The sequence below is a fragment of the Fukomys damarensis genome, unplaced genomic scaffold (assembly GCF_012274545.1).
Source record: "Fukomys damarensis isolate Sample0158 unplaced genomic scaffold, DMR_v1.0_HiC HiC_scaffold_4, whole genome shotgun sequence".
In the NCBI taxonomy this organism is placed as follows: Eukaryota; Metazoa; Chordata; class Mammalia; order Rodentia; family Bathyergidae; genus Fukomys; species Fukomys damarensis.
The window spans coordinates 33,474,820-33,494,429 of NW_022900916.1; the positions used below are offsets into that span (position 1 = coordinate 33,474,820).

Below are 19,610 nucleotides of genomic sequence, written 5' to 3' on the forward strand. Positions count from 1 at the left end.
TGCTGAAGAAAGATATGACTGAAACAAAGGAAGTCAATCTTCTAGAAGGCAAAGGCCTGGTCCTAACAATAGTTCTGGAACAAAAATTCTTAACTAAGTCATCAGAGCCCTCACAAGTGCTTCCAGGGAGCTGACCATGCAAAAGGGTGTTGGGTTATATTATTAGGGAGGGGAGTGAAGTACAGTGATATCACACAAGGAACACACAGGGACTTTAGACTTCATTGACCAACATTACCTGTATGTAGTATGAATAAAAACTTATCTCAATAAATAGTGTATATGAGGTATTTTGGCAATAGCAAGAAAAGAACTGTGAATTTTTTTTACCCAAATCTAAAAAGAAAAATTGTAAGAAGGCTGATTAAAATTATATTTACAGCTAAGATTCTTTTAGAGATGTTCAAATTATATGTGCTTTGGGAGTCATTCAGAAAAGTATACACCATTTAGGAAGAGAGAAGAATAAAGCAACAAAGGACTGTATAAGCAAGAAATGAAGAAATTGAACTTATTTATTAAATTGTCTAAGTTCAGATAAAATTATGGTCATATTCAAAGAAAGCGTTTTATATTAATGTCGTTATAGTAATAATAAAGAAATGGGATGTGAGCAGATTTTTTTCAGACTTGAGGAGTAAAGAAATTTTTGGATATTTTTTCTAACAAAGTCATTTTGGTTCCAGAAGAAACACCCAATGATCCTGGAAAAGAGGAAGAAAACACTACTGTCAGAAAACTGGAAGTTAGTAACACTGAGTGAAGATCTCCAGGCTTGGTTAACCCATTTGCTACTCAAGAAAGGAGGCAGTGAATAGTACACTGATTTGTTTTTGTTATAAACTAGAAATGACATAATGAACTCATCTATCCGTCACTCACACAGACTAAGTATGCTACCTCTTTTATACATCGTCACATTTCCCTTAAGGCATTATTTCACTTTTTTTAAATTTATATCTACTGGGATGTGGCCCATCATCTAAGGCTGTGACTTGGGTCCCTAACTCCTTAGGTCCTTTACTCATCCAGCAGGGCCTTTGTTTAGTTTTGATTTCAGCATCACTCCTGGATTCCTACCTCAAAGACTGAACTTGATTTCCAAGCTACTGCCCTTAGGATATCCTACCCAATACCAGAGTGGGTTAAGCAACTCATAAAAGTTTGTCCAGGTGATGAACAAAAAATCTGACCACTATTCCACTACATCAAGAGGCTTTATATACCTGCTGTCATCCCTCTTCTTTCAAGACCCACTTCAGCCATTACTACTTTCTTTCCCCTCCAGAGATGAGCACTCTCTGACTTGTATGATGACTACCTCTTTATAGTTTTATCACCTAAACTTTAATTCATAAATATTAGTTATAGTATTATAGTATTCTTTACTTCTACATACATGGAACCACATAGCATATATTCTGTTGAATAAGAATTGTCTGGTTCAACAATGTTTATGAGATACACAGGAGCAGTTTGTTCATTTACATGATTGTACATACTTCATTATACAAATATTCAAATTTTTTCTTAGCCATTCCGCTAATGGAAATTTGAGCTCCAGTTCAGGACTATTATAAACAATGCTACTATAAGCATTCTTGTGCATATCTTTTGGTGCACACACCTCTTTTTTTCTATTGGGTACACAGAAATATTATGGTTGAGGCATAAGGTATGTGTTTGTTCAACTTCATTATATAATACCAAATTACTTTCTAAAGCATACAAATTTAATTTCCCATCAACTGTCTAAGAATTTTCACTGTCACATGTTAATAGTCTGTGTTATAATTTGACCACTTTTAGTTTATTAATAGTAGAACCTGATTATGGTTATAATTTACATTTTCCAAAATTTGTATGCATCTGTTCATAATTATTAGATATATGGATATTAATCTAAGGGAATTTTCCTATGGATTGCCTGCTTTGTAAGAGTTCTTTAGCATTATATAAGCACCTTTTCAGTTATATATTTTGCAAATGTCTTCTCTTTGTGTGGTTTGCCTTTTAGTTGTTTAATGTTTTTTGATTAACAGTTCTTAGTTTTAATATAGTGTATTATTTCAAAACTTTCCCTTGTCATTAGTGCTTTTTGTGTTTATAGTTAAAGAAATGTTTCCCCACTCTGTGGTCATAAAAGTAATCTTTTATATTATCTTTTAGATATGTCTTTCTTTTACTGTAATGTGATTTAAAAATAAATGCTTATCTAAGTTGGGTTTTTAGGATTTCTTGTAAATGTAGCTTTATGACTTTGTCAAGATTATAAAATTTTGGGCTGGGGATTTAGCTCAGTGGTGCCACCACCTGCCTTGCAAGCACAAGGTCTCGAGTTCAATCCCTGGTACCAAAAAAAAAAAAGAAAGAAAGAAAGAAAAAAGATTATAAAATTTCATTCATTATCTCTGAAAATCTGACTTTTGTTCCATAATCAATAATGTGTTAGAGCTCCTCATTGTTTGTTTTCCCTTTTCATTGCACTTTCTACCTTAATGTCTAAGACTTATTTTTCTAATCAGTTTTCCTGTCCACTAATTCTATCTTCAGTTGTGTCTAATGGGGTACTAATTTTGTTATTTTCCCCCCTAGTTTTATATTTCTCATTTAGTTGCTTGTTATTGCCTCCACTTTTTAAATGAAATTTTCAATTTTCTCATGTACCTTCAATATTGTAAATACAGTTATAGGAAAGACTGTATGTGATAACATCAATGCTTGGGGATTTCAAAATGTGTGTTTGATACACCAATATCTGGAGCCCTAAAAGCCATTTCTTTTATCTGTAGATTATGTTATTTTCAGCTCATATTTTCCCATTTTCTTCTATGTCTAGTTATTTTTTTATTATGCATTAGATATTGTATATTCAAAATTGCATACAGAAAATTTTTTCAAGTTACCTGGACACATCTTGTTGGATACAGGCAAATATAACTTCAGGGATGAGAGTGATTAAACTGCAGTTCCTATAAAGCCTAAATACTTCCTGCATCTCTCCAGTAAAAAGTTGCAAAGGTCTTCACCTTCCAACCCAAAGAAAGCATAATTCAGTGGGCTTCTGCCCAACTGTCTTCCTTCCACAGGCTGTCAAAAGAGTTGATTCAGCCCTCAAACATGCCTCCATCAATTGGCAAAGGCCCATAGGAATACCTGGTCTCTGGTACCAAACTCACCTCTCAGGATCATTCTCCTTATATTGCTAGTCATTAATTTTCACTCTTGTTTGTTTTTTTATACCATCATGTAGTTTTTTAATGCTGTTTTTCTAGATGTCATCAGCAGGAGGGTTGGTCCAAATTACCAAGGCTGCCATTAATAGAAGTCCAAGAAACCACTTTTCATGGATTTCATGGTTGTCAATGATACAGGGATACTGATGACCCCCCAAAGAAGAGTTGTTCTTGAACATAAAAAAGTATAGCTCATTGCTTTCACCTTCCCCAATTCCCTGCCAATCATCATCACCAGTGAAAGCTAACATTTGTTTTATAGTCTATAATTTACAAAGAAGTTTCACATGCATTTAACCCTATATTTTAAATTAGATATTCTCTCCACTTTGCAGAAATGGATATGACATCTTTGACAGATAAAAGACTTTTACAAGATTACCAAGAGGTGGCAACACTAACAAGTAAGTGCATTTTTCCTCCTGAGTCAACACCAATAGTTAGAGATAGAAACAAGCCCAGCCAAAAATACACATATAAATACTTATTCAACTAGTTATGACATATATCAAATATGACTAACAAGGAATGGAATTGGTTTCCTTAAGTCACGTAAAAAAACAAGCTTCATTATTCTGTAATCACATTTTGACACATATTTAATAGAAAACTGCCGCGTGGACCATGTAGAATATGAGAGAGGCTGTTCTGAAAAGGCTGCAACATGAATGGGAAGTATACTTCAGAGTAAGCGAACAAAAAAATAGAGATGGAGATTTCTACTTTGTCTGTTACTGTCAAAACTTCGACAGCTCCTAAAGGAAAGTATGAATGCATTAAATCTACAGTTAAGACACCAAAAAGCACCCCAAATGCCTACCTTTTCTTTTTCTTTCAGACAATTTAAGATACAGGATTTTTTTCTTTTTTCTTTCTTTTTTTTGAGGGGGGGCAAAGGATGTTGGAATTACTTTCTGCATTCCATTAAAACATTCCAAAAATACATGGCAAATACATGGAAACTTACGCTGGGCAAGTAAAATAAGGAAAATGGCATCTTCTTAGAAGTTACACTGAGAGATATGTAAGACAATATACATGAAAGCCCTTTCTAAACTAAGAATGTTATATAAAATAAATTTATGTCCCCTAATGTAACATTGCAAAGCCTCACTGAATCTCCTGTTAGGGTAAAATGTCCGCCAAAGTCTCATGTTTTGGGAAGGTGCCTGGATCATGGGGGTGCTGTACTCATTGATTGATGGTTCAGTACCAGAATGTGCTGTACGAGGTGGATCCTTATTGGAAGTGGGTCGCTGGTGGTGTGACCTGGAAGGGTGTATTCTTGTCCGCAGCTTTTCCTCCCAACGTCTTTGCTTCTTTCTCCTCCTTTAAGCTGTGGGTCTTGGGTATTTTGTTTCAGTGACTTGTAATTTTAAAAATGTATGCTGCTTTGCAGCATTATACTTGCTGTTTAAAAGGCTAATAATCTGAGCTTTTCTAAAATTTGATAAATACTTGCAAATTTCTTTTTTTAATCTCATGTAATCTTTATATGTAATCATGTAATTTTTTCTTCTCACTGAGTTTATTGGTACTTTGTAGGTATACAGAACAGTTACATTCATCATTGGGATCTTGTACCTTTATGTGACAGGTCTTGGTTCTCATTTTTCCCCATACCCCTGCAAATTTCAAAATACTATTGAATTCATAATCTTTATAAGAAAAATGAGACTAAAAACAATCTTCAATAAATTTGCCTGCACATATGATGACAGCGATTTAGTATGATATTTGAACCAACTTCCGTAGCGAAGTGTGAGTTCTTGGGGGACTTAATTTACTTTACTATGAAGGGATAGCCAAGGTGCCAGCCTTGTTGCCATCACCAGTAAGTGCCAACACCACCAGGCGACAGTTCTACACTGGGCTCCACATGTCCTGGATTATGGGGGCGGAACACTTTCTCAGAGAGGTGCACTGCAGGCAAGGTGTGATCTGACACATGAAAGTTCACAAGATACTTTGACAACAGTTGTCTGGGATACCTGCTTTCCTCTCCCCATCTGTTATCACCAAAGAGGCTCCTTCTACATAAACATTGTCTTTTTACCAGATCTTCTCCTCTCTGGGTTTGTCCATGATGTTTGCTAATTTTATATTAAAATGTAAACAGATGAATCATACTAGATTGTCGTTATCTCAGCTTGATAAAGGCTATCTATGAAAAACCAACAGCCAACATCATACTAAATGGTCAAAAACTGAAAACATTCGTGCTAAAATCAGGAAGAAGACAAGGATGTCCACTATCACCATCCCTGTTCAATACAGCATTAGCCATAGCAATTAGACGAGAAAGAAAGAAAAGGAATAAAGATAGGAAACGGAGAAGTTAAACTGTCATTATTTGTTGACGATATGATACTCTACATAGAAGACACAAAAAACTCCACCAAAAGACGTCTAGACTTAATTGACAGATTCAGCAGAGTAGCTGGATATAAGGTCAACACTCAAAAATCAATAGCCTCCTTGTACATAAATAACAGTCTCAGTGACAGAGAAATTAGGGAAATAATTTCTTTCCCAATAGCATCCAAAAAATGAAGTATCTAGGAATCAATCTAACGAAGGAAGCAAAAACCCTCTATACCGAAAACTACAGCATTCTGAAAAAAGAAATAGAAGAGGACATAAAAAAATGGAAAGATATCCCCTGCTCCTGGGTACAAAAAACAAACATAGTGAAAATGGCCATATTTCCAAAAGTGCTATACAGATTCGATGCAATCCCAGTTGAAATCCCAACAGTATATTTCACAGAACTTGATAATACAATCCAAAAATTCATTTGGAAGCAGAAGACCTAGAAGAAATCCATTCTAGGCAACAGAGACATTATAGGGGGTATCACAATTCTCAACTTGAAACTATACTATAAAGCCACTGTGATAAAAGCAGCACAGTACTGGCAAAAAAATAAGACTTGAGGATCAGCGGAATAGATTGGAAGATACAGAAACAACTCCAGACATACTCAGCGGCCTCATCTTTGACAAAGGAGCCAACCATATCAGTGAAGGAAAGGTATCTTCTTCAATAAATTGTGTTGGATTCTTTTGCAGTGCAGAAAATTTTTAATAAGATGAAATCGCAGTTGTTGATTCTTTGTGCTAGTTCCCATGCTACTGAACATTTTTTCAGTCTTTTCCTACGCCAATGTATTCAAGAGTTCTAAATTATCTTCCGGCAAGTTTAGTATTTCTGTTTTAATGTTTTGATCTTTAATCCACTTGGATTTTAGTTTAGTGCATTGTGAAAGACAGGGTTCTAGTTTTAATCTATGGCAAGTTGAAACCCAATTTTCCAGCACCATTTATAAAAGAAGCTATCTTTCCTCCAGTGAGGATGGTTGGCTCCTTTGTGAAAGATGAGGTAGCTGAGTACATCTGGAATTGTTTCTGTATCTTCCAATCTATTCCACTGATCCTCAGGTCTGTTTCTTTGCCAGTACCATGCTGTTTTTCATCACAGTGGCTTTGTCGTATAGTTTCAAATTGGTAATTGTTATACCCGCTGTCATGTCTCTGTTGGGTAGGATGGCTTTTGCTATTCTAGGTCTCTTCTGCACTGCAAAAGAAACCATCAACAGAACTAAAAGACAACCTCAATGTGGGAAAAAATTTTTACCAGCTGCTCCTCAGACAAAGGACTATTATCTAGAATATATAAAGAACTCAAAAAAATCAGCTCCCCCAATATAAAGAACCGATTCAAAAATGGGCGTCTGAAATGAACAGACATTTCTCAGACAAAGAAGTAAAAGCAGCAAGTAAGTATATGAAAAAATGTTCCACATCACTGATCATTTGAGAGATGGAGATGAAAACAACACTGAGATTCCACCACACCCCACAAAGAATGGCTGCTATCAAGAAATCAACCAATAACAAATGTTGGTGGGGTTGTGGGGAGAAAGGAACCCTTCTCCATTGTTAGTGGGAGTGCAGACTGGTGCAACCACTGTATGGAAATACAGTATTTCAGTATGGAAATAACTCGGGCATAATGAGGCCATGTTCTTAAGTGAAATAAAAAGGACACATGTGTAAATACTGAATAGTTTCTCTGGTCTGAAAACTAAAAGTATAAATAAGGTTCAAATTGTATAATTGCTTATGTGAAATAGGAAGAAGAAAAAGGCTAAACGAGTAGGGAAAGTAGAAAGGGTAGGGGAAAGGAAAGAAGGGAAAAGAAAAAAATATGAGGAAAGGAAAAAAATGGAAAGTCTTTGTAAATAGGGAAGGGTGGAGAGGGTGAAGGGTTGGCAGGGGAATGGGGAAAAAATAAGAACAAACATACATCATGTAAAGGTACAAGATCCCAAAGATGAATGTATCTGCACTGTATACCTAAAAAGGACTAAAAAACTTAATGGAAAAATTTTTAAATAAAAAAGAGATGAATCATACTTAAGAGAATAATATCTGGGTTTTTTTTTCCTACTCTGATTTCCTGTCCCAAAGTCATGGCACTTTAGTGCCCTTGAACAAAGAAAACTTGTCTTTAATAAGGTCCACAAGTTTTCTGACAGATAATACTCAGACTGAACATATTTAACAACTCAAAGGCAGAGGGATGCAAATCAGTGGTGTGTGTTTCTGTCTTCCTGTTTTATCAGGTTGTGTGGCAGGAAATTAAGTGGGAAATGGGCCGGGGTAGAAGTCACAGCCTAGGCTCATCATGAAGGAATAAAGTTTGGAAGTTTGAACTCTGGATAGCCCATGTCCCAGAGGGAGATTAAAGAATCTGAATTTGAATGCCTGAGCTCTCTGAGGCATGAAGCCAGGATATCAAGGGCAGATAAACTAAAGACAGACCTGGAAAGACCAGAGTTTCCCAGGAGTGGAATGACAGAGGGTAAGGGGCTCCTCATGTAGAAGGCACCTTATCTATTCTGCCCAACACACCAGGATCCAACAAGATCACAGGGGGTAGGAACTAGAGAAAAGCCACCAGTAGGAGGGGAGAGGATATGCAGAGTTTCTGAAACAGAATTTAGAATCTTACACATACATGTAGCATCTTCAGGGTCAGCATGATGGTTTGGAGGTCACAAGTCCTGCAATTTTTCAGGACAGTATAAGGCTTAGGATTCCTGAACTTACCCCAAACATGACTGATTTCTAATGACTGATATCTGATCACCCACAAATCCTGGTGGTTGAGAATAACTGCAGATTTCATTCTTTTGTATGAATAAATCTGACTTCCCTGCACTCACACATCATGGCCCCAATTCCTATTATTTACAGATATTTGGAGTATACCCATCCATCCCTGCTTCAAAGAAGCTATTGTCTGTACCAGGGAGCCCCGCTTTCAGCCCTGCCACAGAGGACTTACTGTACACACAGTTTAATAGAACCTCTGTGGCCTGGCTTGAAAAATTCAAGCTGAGTCAATTAAATTTTCTTGCCTCCAGTGATATAAACTAAAAAGACAGAAGGAAGTAGCTGGGAATTGTAGGCACAGAGCCAAGAGGTCACAGAGGGTCAGGGCTGGACTGTGTGTAGGGTCTGCTTGAGGGGGCAGGCAGGGAGAGTCTGAGTGGAAGAGGCCGGCCGCAGAGAGAGGTCAACGGAACACAGAGGACACATCCACAGACATGTCCATTTCTTGCACCTGGAATATTCAACAACTATCATGACTTCAAGTAAAAGGCACACCCCCCCATACCTTATATGTACCACAGCCTGAGACTTTTATAGGAAATAACTAGTAACCTGTCTGATTTTTGACCATTACCTATGCTTCTCATTTCGGAAGATGTGATTATTTGCTTAAAACAGGCTAGCCTTAAAGAATACAACCAGAGTCCAAAACCAAAACAAGGGTTCTGCTGCTTCTGTAATTGCAATGCCTGCAGTCTCTTTGCATTCCCACATCATCACACAAAAACAATTCCAAACAGAAAATGAGCAAAACCTAATTTCAATGCAGGGCCTGTTTTGCATCCAACACACCTCTGCATGCTGATTTCTTGACATTTCCAAAGAACCAAGCAGGGTGCTCGTGACTCTGATAAAACACAAGACTCTGAGTAGACTCACTTTTCAAGCTTGGCCCTAAATGCTCAAAATTACATCGCAGGCTATAGCACAAGTTTTCCCTTTAAATATATATTTTATTGTATTAATTTGATCAGAGTGCTTTTCTATTCTCACAAAATAGAAAAGTTGAGTGTCGGAGTTTTCACTGGGAACCTAAGGGAAAGGTACTCAAAAAAACTTACACTGAATATTCTATTTTTAGAACCAAAATCTATTCTTAGAGGTATAGAAGGGAGTGGGGGATGGCACTGTATTCAGGTCACACCAGTCGGAAAATAGTTTAGGGGAACTCATTAGTCTCCAAATATTAAATTCTTTTTTTTTTTTTTTTTTTGGGTCTGATTGCATATAAGGCTCGGTTGCCATTTTACCCTTTCTGTCCCTCCCTTACCACTGGTGTTTTTTTCGCTGAAAGTTTGGCCCAAAATTTAACAAAGTAGTTTCTGTTTGTAGAATCCAGGAAATCACTCATACTCGAAGCAAAAGACTTCCTAAGATGATCTTCAACTTTCAGGTTGGGTATCTTAACATCTGGTAAGAAAGAAAGTAAAATTTAAAATAAAAGGCATAATTTTAGAGTAGGATAATTTTCTGATGCCATAGAAATGCTTTTTATTTTATTTGCCCAAGCATTAAAAAACTATATAGTCTATACATTTCAACTTGAAAATTTAAAATGTACCTTAAAATAAAGTAACAATTATTCATATTAATAAAAGTCAGCTCATAATACCTAAGAGACATACCCTAAGAGTATACCTAGTACTCAAAAATACAGGTCTATGAATGGAATTAAAAGAAGTCAAACATATTAAAACAATGGTGTCTAGCTACTTAACTGAAAAATCACCCTTCTGTAATTACTTTCCATTTGACAAAAGTCTTCTAAAAGGCTAAAAGGAAATTAAAACATGCAGTGTTTTGAAGAAGCTTTGAAATAGAATAGAATGGATGATTAGCTCACTGTTTATCAGAATTTATTCATAAATAATGTCTAATTATTCTTTTAAAATATTAGAGTGTCCAGAGACCTAAAATAAAAGAATGTAAGTTTATTATTATTTCTCATACAGAAGATCCAGGTATAAATACTTTTAGATATATAGCAGAGTCACACTTTCAGAAGTACCACTTTTAAATGCTAAAATGAATTATCTCCACAGCAGCTTCAGTTAATATATGATGGCTTAGCAGATATGGGAAACTAACCCCCATCCAAAGGCAAAAAATTTACATATGATAACAGAAATTTGTTTTCTTTCTAATACTTAGCCAGGCTAAGAAAGTTTTCCTGGTGGATAGGTGAAATGAAGACTCTAAGGCAGAGGAGGATGAATTGATACCAAAAGGTCAGAGGCACCAGGGACTTAGGCCTGGATGTCTGAACAGAAGCAGTGGCCACAGCTTCCACATGCCTGGCAGATGAGGCCTGGGCTCTTTGATAAGGTAGGAAATCAGAAAGGAAGTGTTTGAAAATCTCAGCCCACAAATGAAGGAACCTCACCTGAGCACAGTCTCACCTGAACTTACAACAGAAATACCTGTAGGAACTCAGACCTCTCTTTCTGTGCTGTGTGCTGGTATAGACCTGTATCTTGAAAACCCACCAAACTGTACAGCAATAGCAAACCAAAAACACAAGGTGAAAGTTGTTGCAGAAAAGGAAAAATATTCAGTTATGGCAGGGAAGTCTAAAGTGCCACAACACCTGTCTTGAGAGAACAGGAGAAGGATTCCACAGACATAGCATACGGTCAGGATACACATATTCAATGAATTCTAGGTGGCAATGGATTAATCTAAAAAGGAGGAGTGGGCTGGGGATTTGGCTCAGGTGTTCCATCGCCTGCCTCACAAGCACAAGGTCCCATTTGATCCCCAGTACCAAATACAAACAAACAAATTTAAAAAAAAAATAAAGAGGAGCTGATCCCAACCAAAGTGATAAAAGGAAAAACTGTGTAGCTACATTCCTTGTAAAATCTTCTTGGTAAAGAAGTCATTTGAACCATATTTACTGAGCATCCACCATGGTTGGCTGGATGTTCTAGATGCTGGGGATAAAGCAAAAAACGAGACTCTTTGATCTGTGGGGATTGTATTCTAATGTCAGAGACAGATGACACATTTTTAAATGTCAGACAACTGTAATGGAGCTGGATAAGGGGACAGAGTGAGTGAGAGATGGCATGGTGGGCAAAAGAAGTCCTCTTTATCATGGTGACATTGGAACAGAGATTTCAAACATAAAGAAGGGAAGTGTGTATCTACGGGGAATGAACGTCAGGCAATGAAAGTAACTTGTATACGGAGCCAGAAGTATGCTTAATGTGTCCATGTCACCATTAAAGATTCATTGTTGCTTGGGGGAGGAGGTAGATCCTGTGCCAATTTCTTTAAAGAAAACTCTTGTCTTATTGAATAGTGCATTATAAAAAAAGCTAGTTGAATTTGAACAAATTGAAGTAAAGTCAAAGAACAGAAACTATATTCACTGAAATAATTTCCAAAGAAATTATCACACACACACACACACACACACACACACACACTCACACACCCTCAGTTTATGTCACCAGGTTTCTTTTAGCTAAGACATAAGCAATCTGTACTTAGTATAATAAATCAAGTTCAATCTGATGATACAGTGCAACTATAATTCCAACAATTTAACGTCTTAATGGTTTTTCAGCAACAAAACATTTTGGGTAAAGATAATGTGTTTGGATTACTATTAAACTACATTATAATGCCACCACTCTAAAGACTTGAGCCCGTATAATAGAGCCTTATACAGTTCTTAATATATTTTCTAATGTCTTACTATGTCAATGGAAAAAAGATTTTACTTTACAATTTTTAAAAACTATAATTACCAATATTATAATCTCACCACAAATGTGATCTCTTAAAGTATCTAAAGTCAACCTTGAAGCAACATTTAAATATATATGTATATTATTTTATAGTCAACAAAAGAAAAATTATTCAATATGGAGACCAGTTAAATTTATTTAAACACCTGAAATGAAGTATATATGAATTTAATGATGCATGGCAGACTTTAAAGCTATTTTATGGATTTGTATCATCACCAAATGCAGGAAACTATAAATGAAGTATCTGGGACAACTGGAACTGCCTCTCAGAATAATTCCAAATGGTTTGAACCTTTTAGACATATTCTGTTTAAATTTAATGAGTTACATACTATTTGTATAAAAAATTTACAAAGAATAAGCACAGAACCCAACCTAGATAACAAATGTAAGTAGAGCCAATATACCTAAGAATAAACCATTCGTGCATTTAATATCATCACGCAGGTTAAGCAGAGACTTTTGTTGCATAAAGGAAAGGGGAAAACAGAAGATGTCCATGATCTGTACTATAGGCACATGTCCAGGTCAATTTTAAAAATCAACAATCCTAATTTTAATGAGCAATGTTTCTATACTAACAAGATTACAGGTAGCACAAAGGAATTTTATCACTCTCCTATACAAAACCATAATACTGATCACTTTTCAGTATGAAATTTTTAAACATTTAAATGAAACCTTGCAAAAAAAATGTACTCATACTACAGTTTATTGCTTTGAAAAAAAAACAGAAAAGGATGGCTTGGAAAATACTTTAATCTTCAGATAAAATTTCTCAGATGCCCAGACATCTTTAGAATCATTCAATTTTTCCCCAAATGAAGCTATAAAAATATAGTGAGTTTTTAAAAACTGAAAGAGGAATTTATACTTACTATGATTAATTGCAAATACATATAAGAAAATGTAAAGCCCTACAAAAGTCTCCATAACAAAGTATGCAACCATGAAAAGGGATTAAGACAAATTAAAACACAATAATCTGCTATAAAATTTAAAATATTTATTTCTAATAGGACAGTTACATAATCTGTGGTTAAAAAATAAGAAAAGCATTTAGTTCATTAGGAACTAAAACTGAAGGTACCAAAAGAAATCATTTTTTTCCAGGAGAGAATTACATTTTAAAAGTCTTATCTATTTGCGCTGCTAAGAAAGGAATAATAGCAAGTAGGAAAATAATAATTTTACATAGAACCTATAATAATTGCATAGCACATTAAGCTTTTACAGTAGAAAGCTATCACATAAGTCTGAAGAAATAGAGTAATAATGTCCATGTTTATATTGTAAAATGAATACATTTATTAAACTATTCTACCAGTAGAGTGCTAAATCTTCAGTGTTCAATCACAGGGATGGGCAGCTATTTAAACAGAAATAAACTCTATACCAAGAAAAAGGAAAACATGTAAAAATATATTCATAGAAAATGAGGCAAAAAGCCCATTTCTTTCTACTAATGCCTTCAGTAGAAATGAACTAATGGACACCATATCTAGAATGTTTCAATTAAAACATTTAATAATAATACCTAGAATTTTTGAAAATATGGATGAGTTTACTAGGTAGTAGTTGATACTTCAAAGGACATAAAATATTGAGCAGATAAACATCAAAAGTGGAAATTTGATATATGAAATATATATTACATAGAAAAACAGAGAAGGAAAGAGGAAAGAATAGCAATGAATGGCAAGAAATGGGATACAAACCTTCAGGAAACTTCATGGGCACTTAAATTTCCTGAACTTTGTCAGTACATTTGAATAATTTTATTTCTGCCATGACTTCCACCTAACCCCACACTGCCACCTGTGTGGTGGTGGCCTTTGCTTTCTAAGCGTTTATCTAACTCAAGCAACCCTCCTGCTTCAGCCTCCCAAATAAGTTAGAACTACAGTTGCGAGGGACCACACTTGGCTAAGATTCATTCTATAAGAACAACTTTTTCAAAATGTTTTTTTATTGGAAGCTTTCTCCAGCAAAGATTTTTTTTTGTCTTTATTTTACTTTTCTATTTTTATTCTTGGACATCAAGGGTCTTTAGATCTGGTAGCAGCCAGTCTTTATCTCAACTCATCACAAAAAGAACAAAATGCCCACTGTCTGGACAGGTAATTTGACAGCACTTAACTATCTAACCAACCTGAAACCAAGAATAGACCTGAGCTTGATTTTATCAATGATGAAATAACAGTAAGAACAATAGACATTTATTGAGCAGGTACTATGTGCCAAGTCCTCCAAGTCTTCAATATGTGTATCACAAGGAAATTCATGATCACCTCAGAACTGATGTTTTCCTCACCTCTTCTCTCCACTGCAGTGCTGCCTGTGATGCCTACTAAAGAATATCTTGTTCTTAATAACCTTTTGCTGAACTACCATTTTTCTAATTTTGTTTTAGATCCCTAATTCAACTAAGGTCATCAAAGTTTTCACAAGAATTTTCGGAGAAGCCCATCTTATTCACTAAGTATTTTCTGATCTGAACACAGTATTCTCCTATCCCAACTAATGATAAAATGCAAGTTTTTTCCCCCACTGCTTATAAGTTAATGCTGACGAAAACTCATCTAAGCACCTACTATACGCCAGACATTGTTCTGGGTTTTTTCAATACATTACCTCACTAATCCTCACAGCAATCCTGAGGTGGGTACTATTATCTCTACTTTACTCATAAGAACTTTGTAACTCACCCAAGTTCACATTAAATTGCAGTGGAAGTGGAGTCTCCAAGGACTGTTTTGACTTTTAGTGTCACACGCAGTCACAAGTTTCTAAGGTTACAATCTTTAGTAAAATGTCTTCAGCTTCTGCTATTCCTGACCTCTGTCCCTTACTCGGCTTTAAGATTAGAAGGTTGGTCTTTAACATTATTTATCTATTATCAACACCCATCGATGTCAAAAAGGAGTAGGCCCTCCTTCTCCTCTTTGAATGCCTGGTCAATAGAGGAAAGTAATTTCTAGAATTAACACCTTTCAGATTAAACGAAGCAGTTAAATTTATTTATGGACATGCCATACCGGATACCATATCAATAGTGCAGTTATTTCAAGTGCAATTTGGAGGATCTTTTATGGTAAAAAGAGTATGTTCAGGTTGTCATGGAGCAAAGGGCAAGGAGGTTAGCAAAGTACTTGGTTTTTTAAGGATTTTTTAAGCTTTACAGAAGAACTTATTGCTATGCCTATAGGCTCATCCGAGCCCAATTACTGACAAAAGACAACTGCCAGTATCTCAGATCCTTAGCTCAGAGAACAATTCAGCATAAATGAGGCCAACTCACCCATCCAACCACACCCAAAGGCTGCCTGAGCAAGTAGGCGACCTTCAAGGGTGACACCATACCAAAGCGCCAGTGTCCTCAGCGCAGGGCTTTTCAAACTGCAGGTTGCAAACTAAACTGTGAAATCAGCTTAGTAGGTCACAATCTGCATTTGGAAAATTAAAACGCAGCACTACAGGAAATAGGTAAGAGTGTTTTATGATGCTATGTATGTGTTTACTAGGTCATGATACTGTAAAGTGTATTTCTAGTTATGGAACTTGGTCCCCATGTTTGAAAGCTGAGGATCTAGTGAATACTAAGTGTGTGCAATTTTCTAGTAGTAAGCACTGTGTTTAAAAACCAGACAGCTAGGTTCTTCATAGCAAGTTGAGCTGGTTGTAATAAATGGCTCAGAGATCATAAAAGGAAATTTAAATACCATCCAGTCCAATAAATCACCCAGCATATGGAGACTTTTTATAAAATTCCTGGAACAGAGCATCTAACTTCTGGAGGAAGCCTGTTTGTTTCTCTACAAATCACCTCTGACTCTTAGAAAGTTCTTCATTATGTCAAATCGAAATGGACCATAAGGCTGCTGCTTTCGCATGACAGCTCTTCAAAGTGTGTGTCAGTTTAATTCTATGTACTTTTTCCGAATAAACATAGATTCATTGTAGAAAATACTACAAAGTATAAATGAGAAAATGAAAATCATCCATAAACTAGCAACCCCGAGCTAACAATTAGAGCCATACTGTCTATACCTCCTTAACCTACTTTCTCCTTATTATATCTAAGAAAATATCCTAAACATAATTAAAATGATAACATAGAACCCTAGCATATGGCTGTACCATAACTTATTTTTAAATTCTCATTAGATGACTAGATTATTTTGAGATTTTTTATATAAAAAATTGGTATGTACATCCTTGCACATAATGATTTCCTCATGATAATTGCTGGTTTTAAAACCACTAGATTAAAAATATACAGTTTCGAGTCTTTGACAGATACTGGAAAACTGCCCAAAAGTGTGCCAATGTACTTTCCAACTGATGACACAGAAACCTCACTAACGTAGACATTAATCTGTTTTCATTTTTGCCAACTTGGTTTCAAAAATACAAGTCTATTAAGTTCTCACATAATGAGGTTAAATACTTTTCAACATATTTACTGGACATTTTCACTTCCTCCTTTGTGAATCACTTAATCAGGCCTTTCTCCGATTATCCTTTAAGATTTTGAAAATAATTGATTTAGGTTATTAAATATTTGAAGAAGGCTGTGATACCTGGTGGAACTGCTGTCTCTATTGACTTTAATAGTAGGTGCCAGACGTCTCTCCGAAGCTGAAGACAATATTGTTAATATTGTGACTTTAAATCCACAATGTATTTTCCCTCTAAAGACCACTTTGTTAAGAAACATGTTAAGCAAAACTGATATGAACTTTGCCTGTTAATGTAGATGAGAAATGGTAATTTTTAAATATCTACATTCTACATTGAAGATTAGAAATTTCCCTTACATCCATCAGTAACATCAATAAAATCCTCTCATCAGAGGCAGGTTAACAGTCTCTTCGACTTACTTCCTTGGACTACAAAAAAAATGTTGTTCAGCTGCACTGAATTTCACAATAATTTATGATTTATCAAAATAGAGACACAAACAAAAACTATTAGCCTTACGAATGCCAGATAAAGGGGTGAGGGGTGTGTGAGTTTCCACTGAATCAGATGAAAAATCTACTTAGTGCTTCCCATTTAACACTAATAAAAATGCAAGTCCAAATACCTCAAACACAGATGCCAAAGAAAATAAATTTCTAAAGTTCGTCTAAGTAAGGCAAGGGCACTTCTAATGTGTCCCTACAAGCTCATATTTCCCCCTCTCCCACATCCAAGCTAGGCACATCCAATCTAGGATTTGAACTTCCTGCAGCCACTGCCTTACCAACTACTGCCATAGCATGCCAGCCATTCTTGCCTCCAGTTGCCCTCCTTAACTTTCTTTGTTCCTTACATCACCTCCAGAAAGATGCCTCTAAGATACAAATTTAACCATTCAGGAATCCTTCACTGTTACAAGATCAAGTTTCTAACCTCGTTAGCATGGCCCTTTGGATCTACACAGACCTACAACTCTCCTGGCATTTGGGTGCTCACAACATGACAGCTGCTTGTACTTCTGTGTTTACTTAGGTATATGCTGTTCCCTCTTCTAAAAGAAAGTTATCTCCCCATTTGTCTGAAGCTGAGCAGGTCTGCAACCTGAAGACTCGTTTGAACAATTGACAATTCTCAGTTGACAATTCTCCTATACCAGGTTGGATTCGGTGTCCTTCATGGGTATCCTTAAGACAGTTTGGAAAAGTAAATAAATGAGTTTTATTGTCTGTAGGATGCCAAATATTACCTTAACATGCTGTGGGGTCTCCAGGTGCTCTAATTACTTGGCAGCATCATTAACCTCTTTGTCTCCCTTGAAGGGTCTCTATCATTCTACTGTATCCAGCAAACATCACAGAATAGCACACAGGAAATGCTCAGTAAATGCACTGTATTAATGACCTAATAAACATGGTTGTGGCATGCTTTTAAAAATCACCCTATAACTTTTATTTTGGATAAAACAAATCAAAGGAAGATTACCAACAATACATAGTTAAAAGAAATTATTTATATGATAATTCCCATGTCCTAGATATTCCCTCTATTGCACTTGAAGTAACATTTGCTATTCATACAGCTTTTTGTGGACATACATCATTTATATAAGACAAGATGCATCCATACAGTCATTTAGTCATCAGTTAGATTTTAAAAATACAGAAAGCCAAACGCAGATTAGCATGTTGACTATATACACAGCAAATTTGCAATAGACATAACTCCTTATGAGCAGAATTGCGGGTTGGCTGTTTTGTTCACAATTATTCTCTTTTCTGAGATGTAGTCTCCATTCACAGGAACAGAACCAATGAATTATATCAAGAAGTAACTATGACCTGGCCACAGTAGATTGATTTACAAATGAAGACATGATGTAAGCTAGGCCAATCAGTCTTTCCTCATTTTTTTGTTTTTGTTTGTGTTTTTTTTAAATCTAAGGACGAAGGAACATTCCAATTAGACCCTTTATAGTAGTGAGAATTGCCAGAAATAAATCCATCTATAAACTTGAGATCTGTTGGTGGCCATGTTCCCTGCCATGAATAGAAACAAGATACAAGGTCATTTGTAGTTCAAAGAATGAAGCCAATGTAGTGGGAAGAAACAGATACAAGAAATGATGCAAGACCTAGACAAGAATCTGGAAGATGACAAGAGTCCTGCAAAATATAAGAATCTTGGCGATGTTCAGTATTTGGTTCTTTATCTCCCTGAGAATCTGCTGCATCCTTACCCTCCCCAAAGTATGGTTATGCAAAATACTCCACGTCCTTCTAACAGATTTACATGCGCTGGCCCCAGCTGGTCTCTGGTCATTTGCCAGAAACAGAACAGAATAGACATGAATAGATAAATGAAAAACTGATTCACCTGAATTTTTCCCCCATTAATTTTTCCAACTCATTCAACCAAATGGTTTGGCGTAATGGAGGCACAGGCCAATTTATATGAGATTCCTGTTCGAAGAGAGAAGGAAGGTATTCATTCTGAAATACATTTCAAACAAAAGGAAGTTCCAGGTAACATAGGCCAATGCGGAGCTGAAGCACTTGATCAGAGCCCTGCATGCAAAGATGTAATCTCCTCCCTGTGGGGAGCAAATTAACCATAGGTTGGTAATCTCTGGAAACAGAACTTTTTCATAGTTCTGTTGGTTCAGGGCCCCTCAATAATGTGAGAGGCATGAGAACATTTTCTAATCTAGAAATGAATGTTCCGAATGTAAAACATAATGGCAATTTGGCTCTGCTCCAGCCAGAGCTGGAGCTGCTGTTGGAATTTATTTGTCTCTGGATATAAAGGCTCCTTGCTGGTATTAGCCTTCAGGATCGCCTTGTTGGTTGGCAGCAATTGACCTCACTGTCTCCCCTGCTGCTGCCTCTCTCTGAAAGGACTGTTTTTCCCACCACAATGGTGAAATGAAAGGGCAAAGACTCTCTCCGGCTGGCTGGCCATCATAGACTGGCCCC

The 19,610-nt window shown here is 36.1% G+C and overlaps 1 protein-coding gene across 2 annotated transcripts in view; it reads right to left on the bottom strand.

Annotated features, from left to right (window-relative positions):
• Lrguk (leucine rich repeats and guanylate kinase domain containing) overlaps positions 1–19,610 on the bottom strand; it is a 125,055-nt gene that overhangs the window by 17,147 nt on the left and 88,298 nt on the right. For both annotated transcript variants that reach the window (XM_010611736.2, XM_033757659.1), the window contains one exon: positions 9,687–9,826. In XM_010611736.2, coding sequence (XP_010610038.1) covers positions 9,687–9,826 — 140 coding nt within the window. The remainder of the gene's footprint in view (positions 1–9,686; positions 9,827–19,610) is intronic.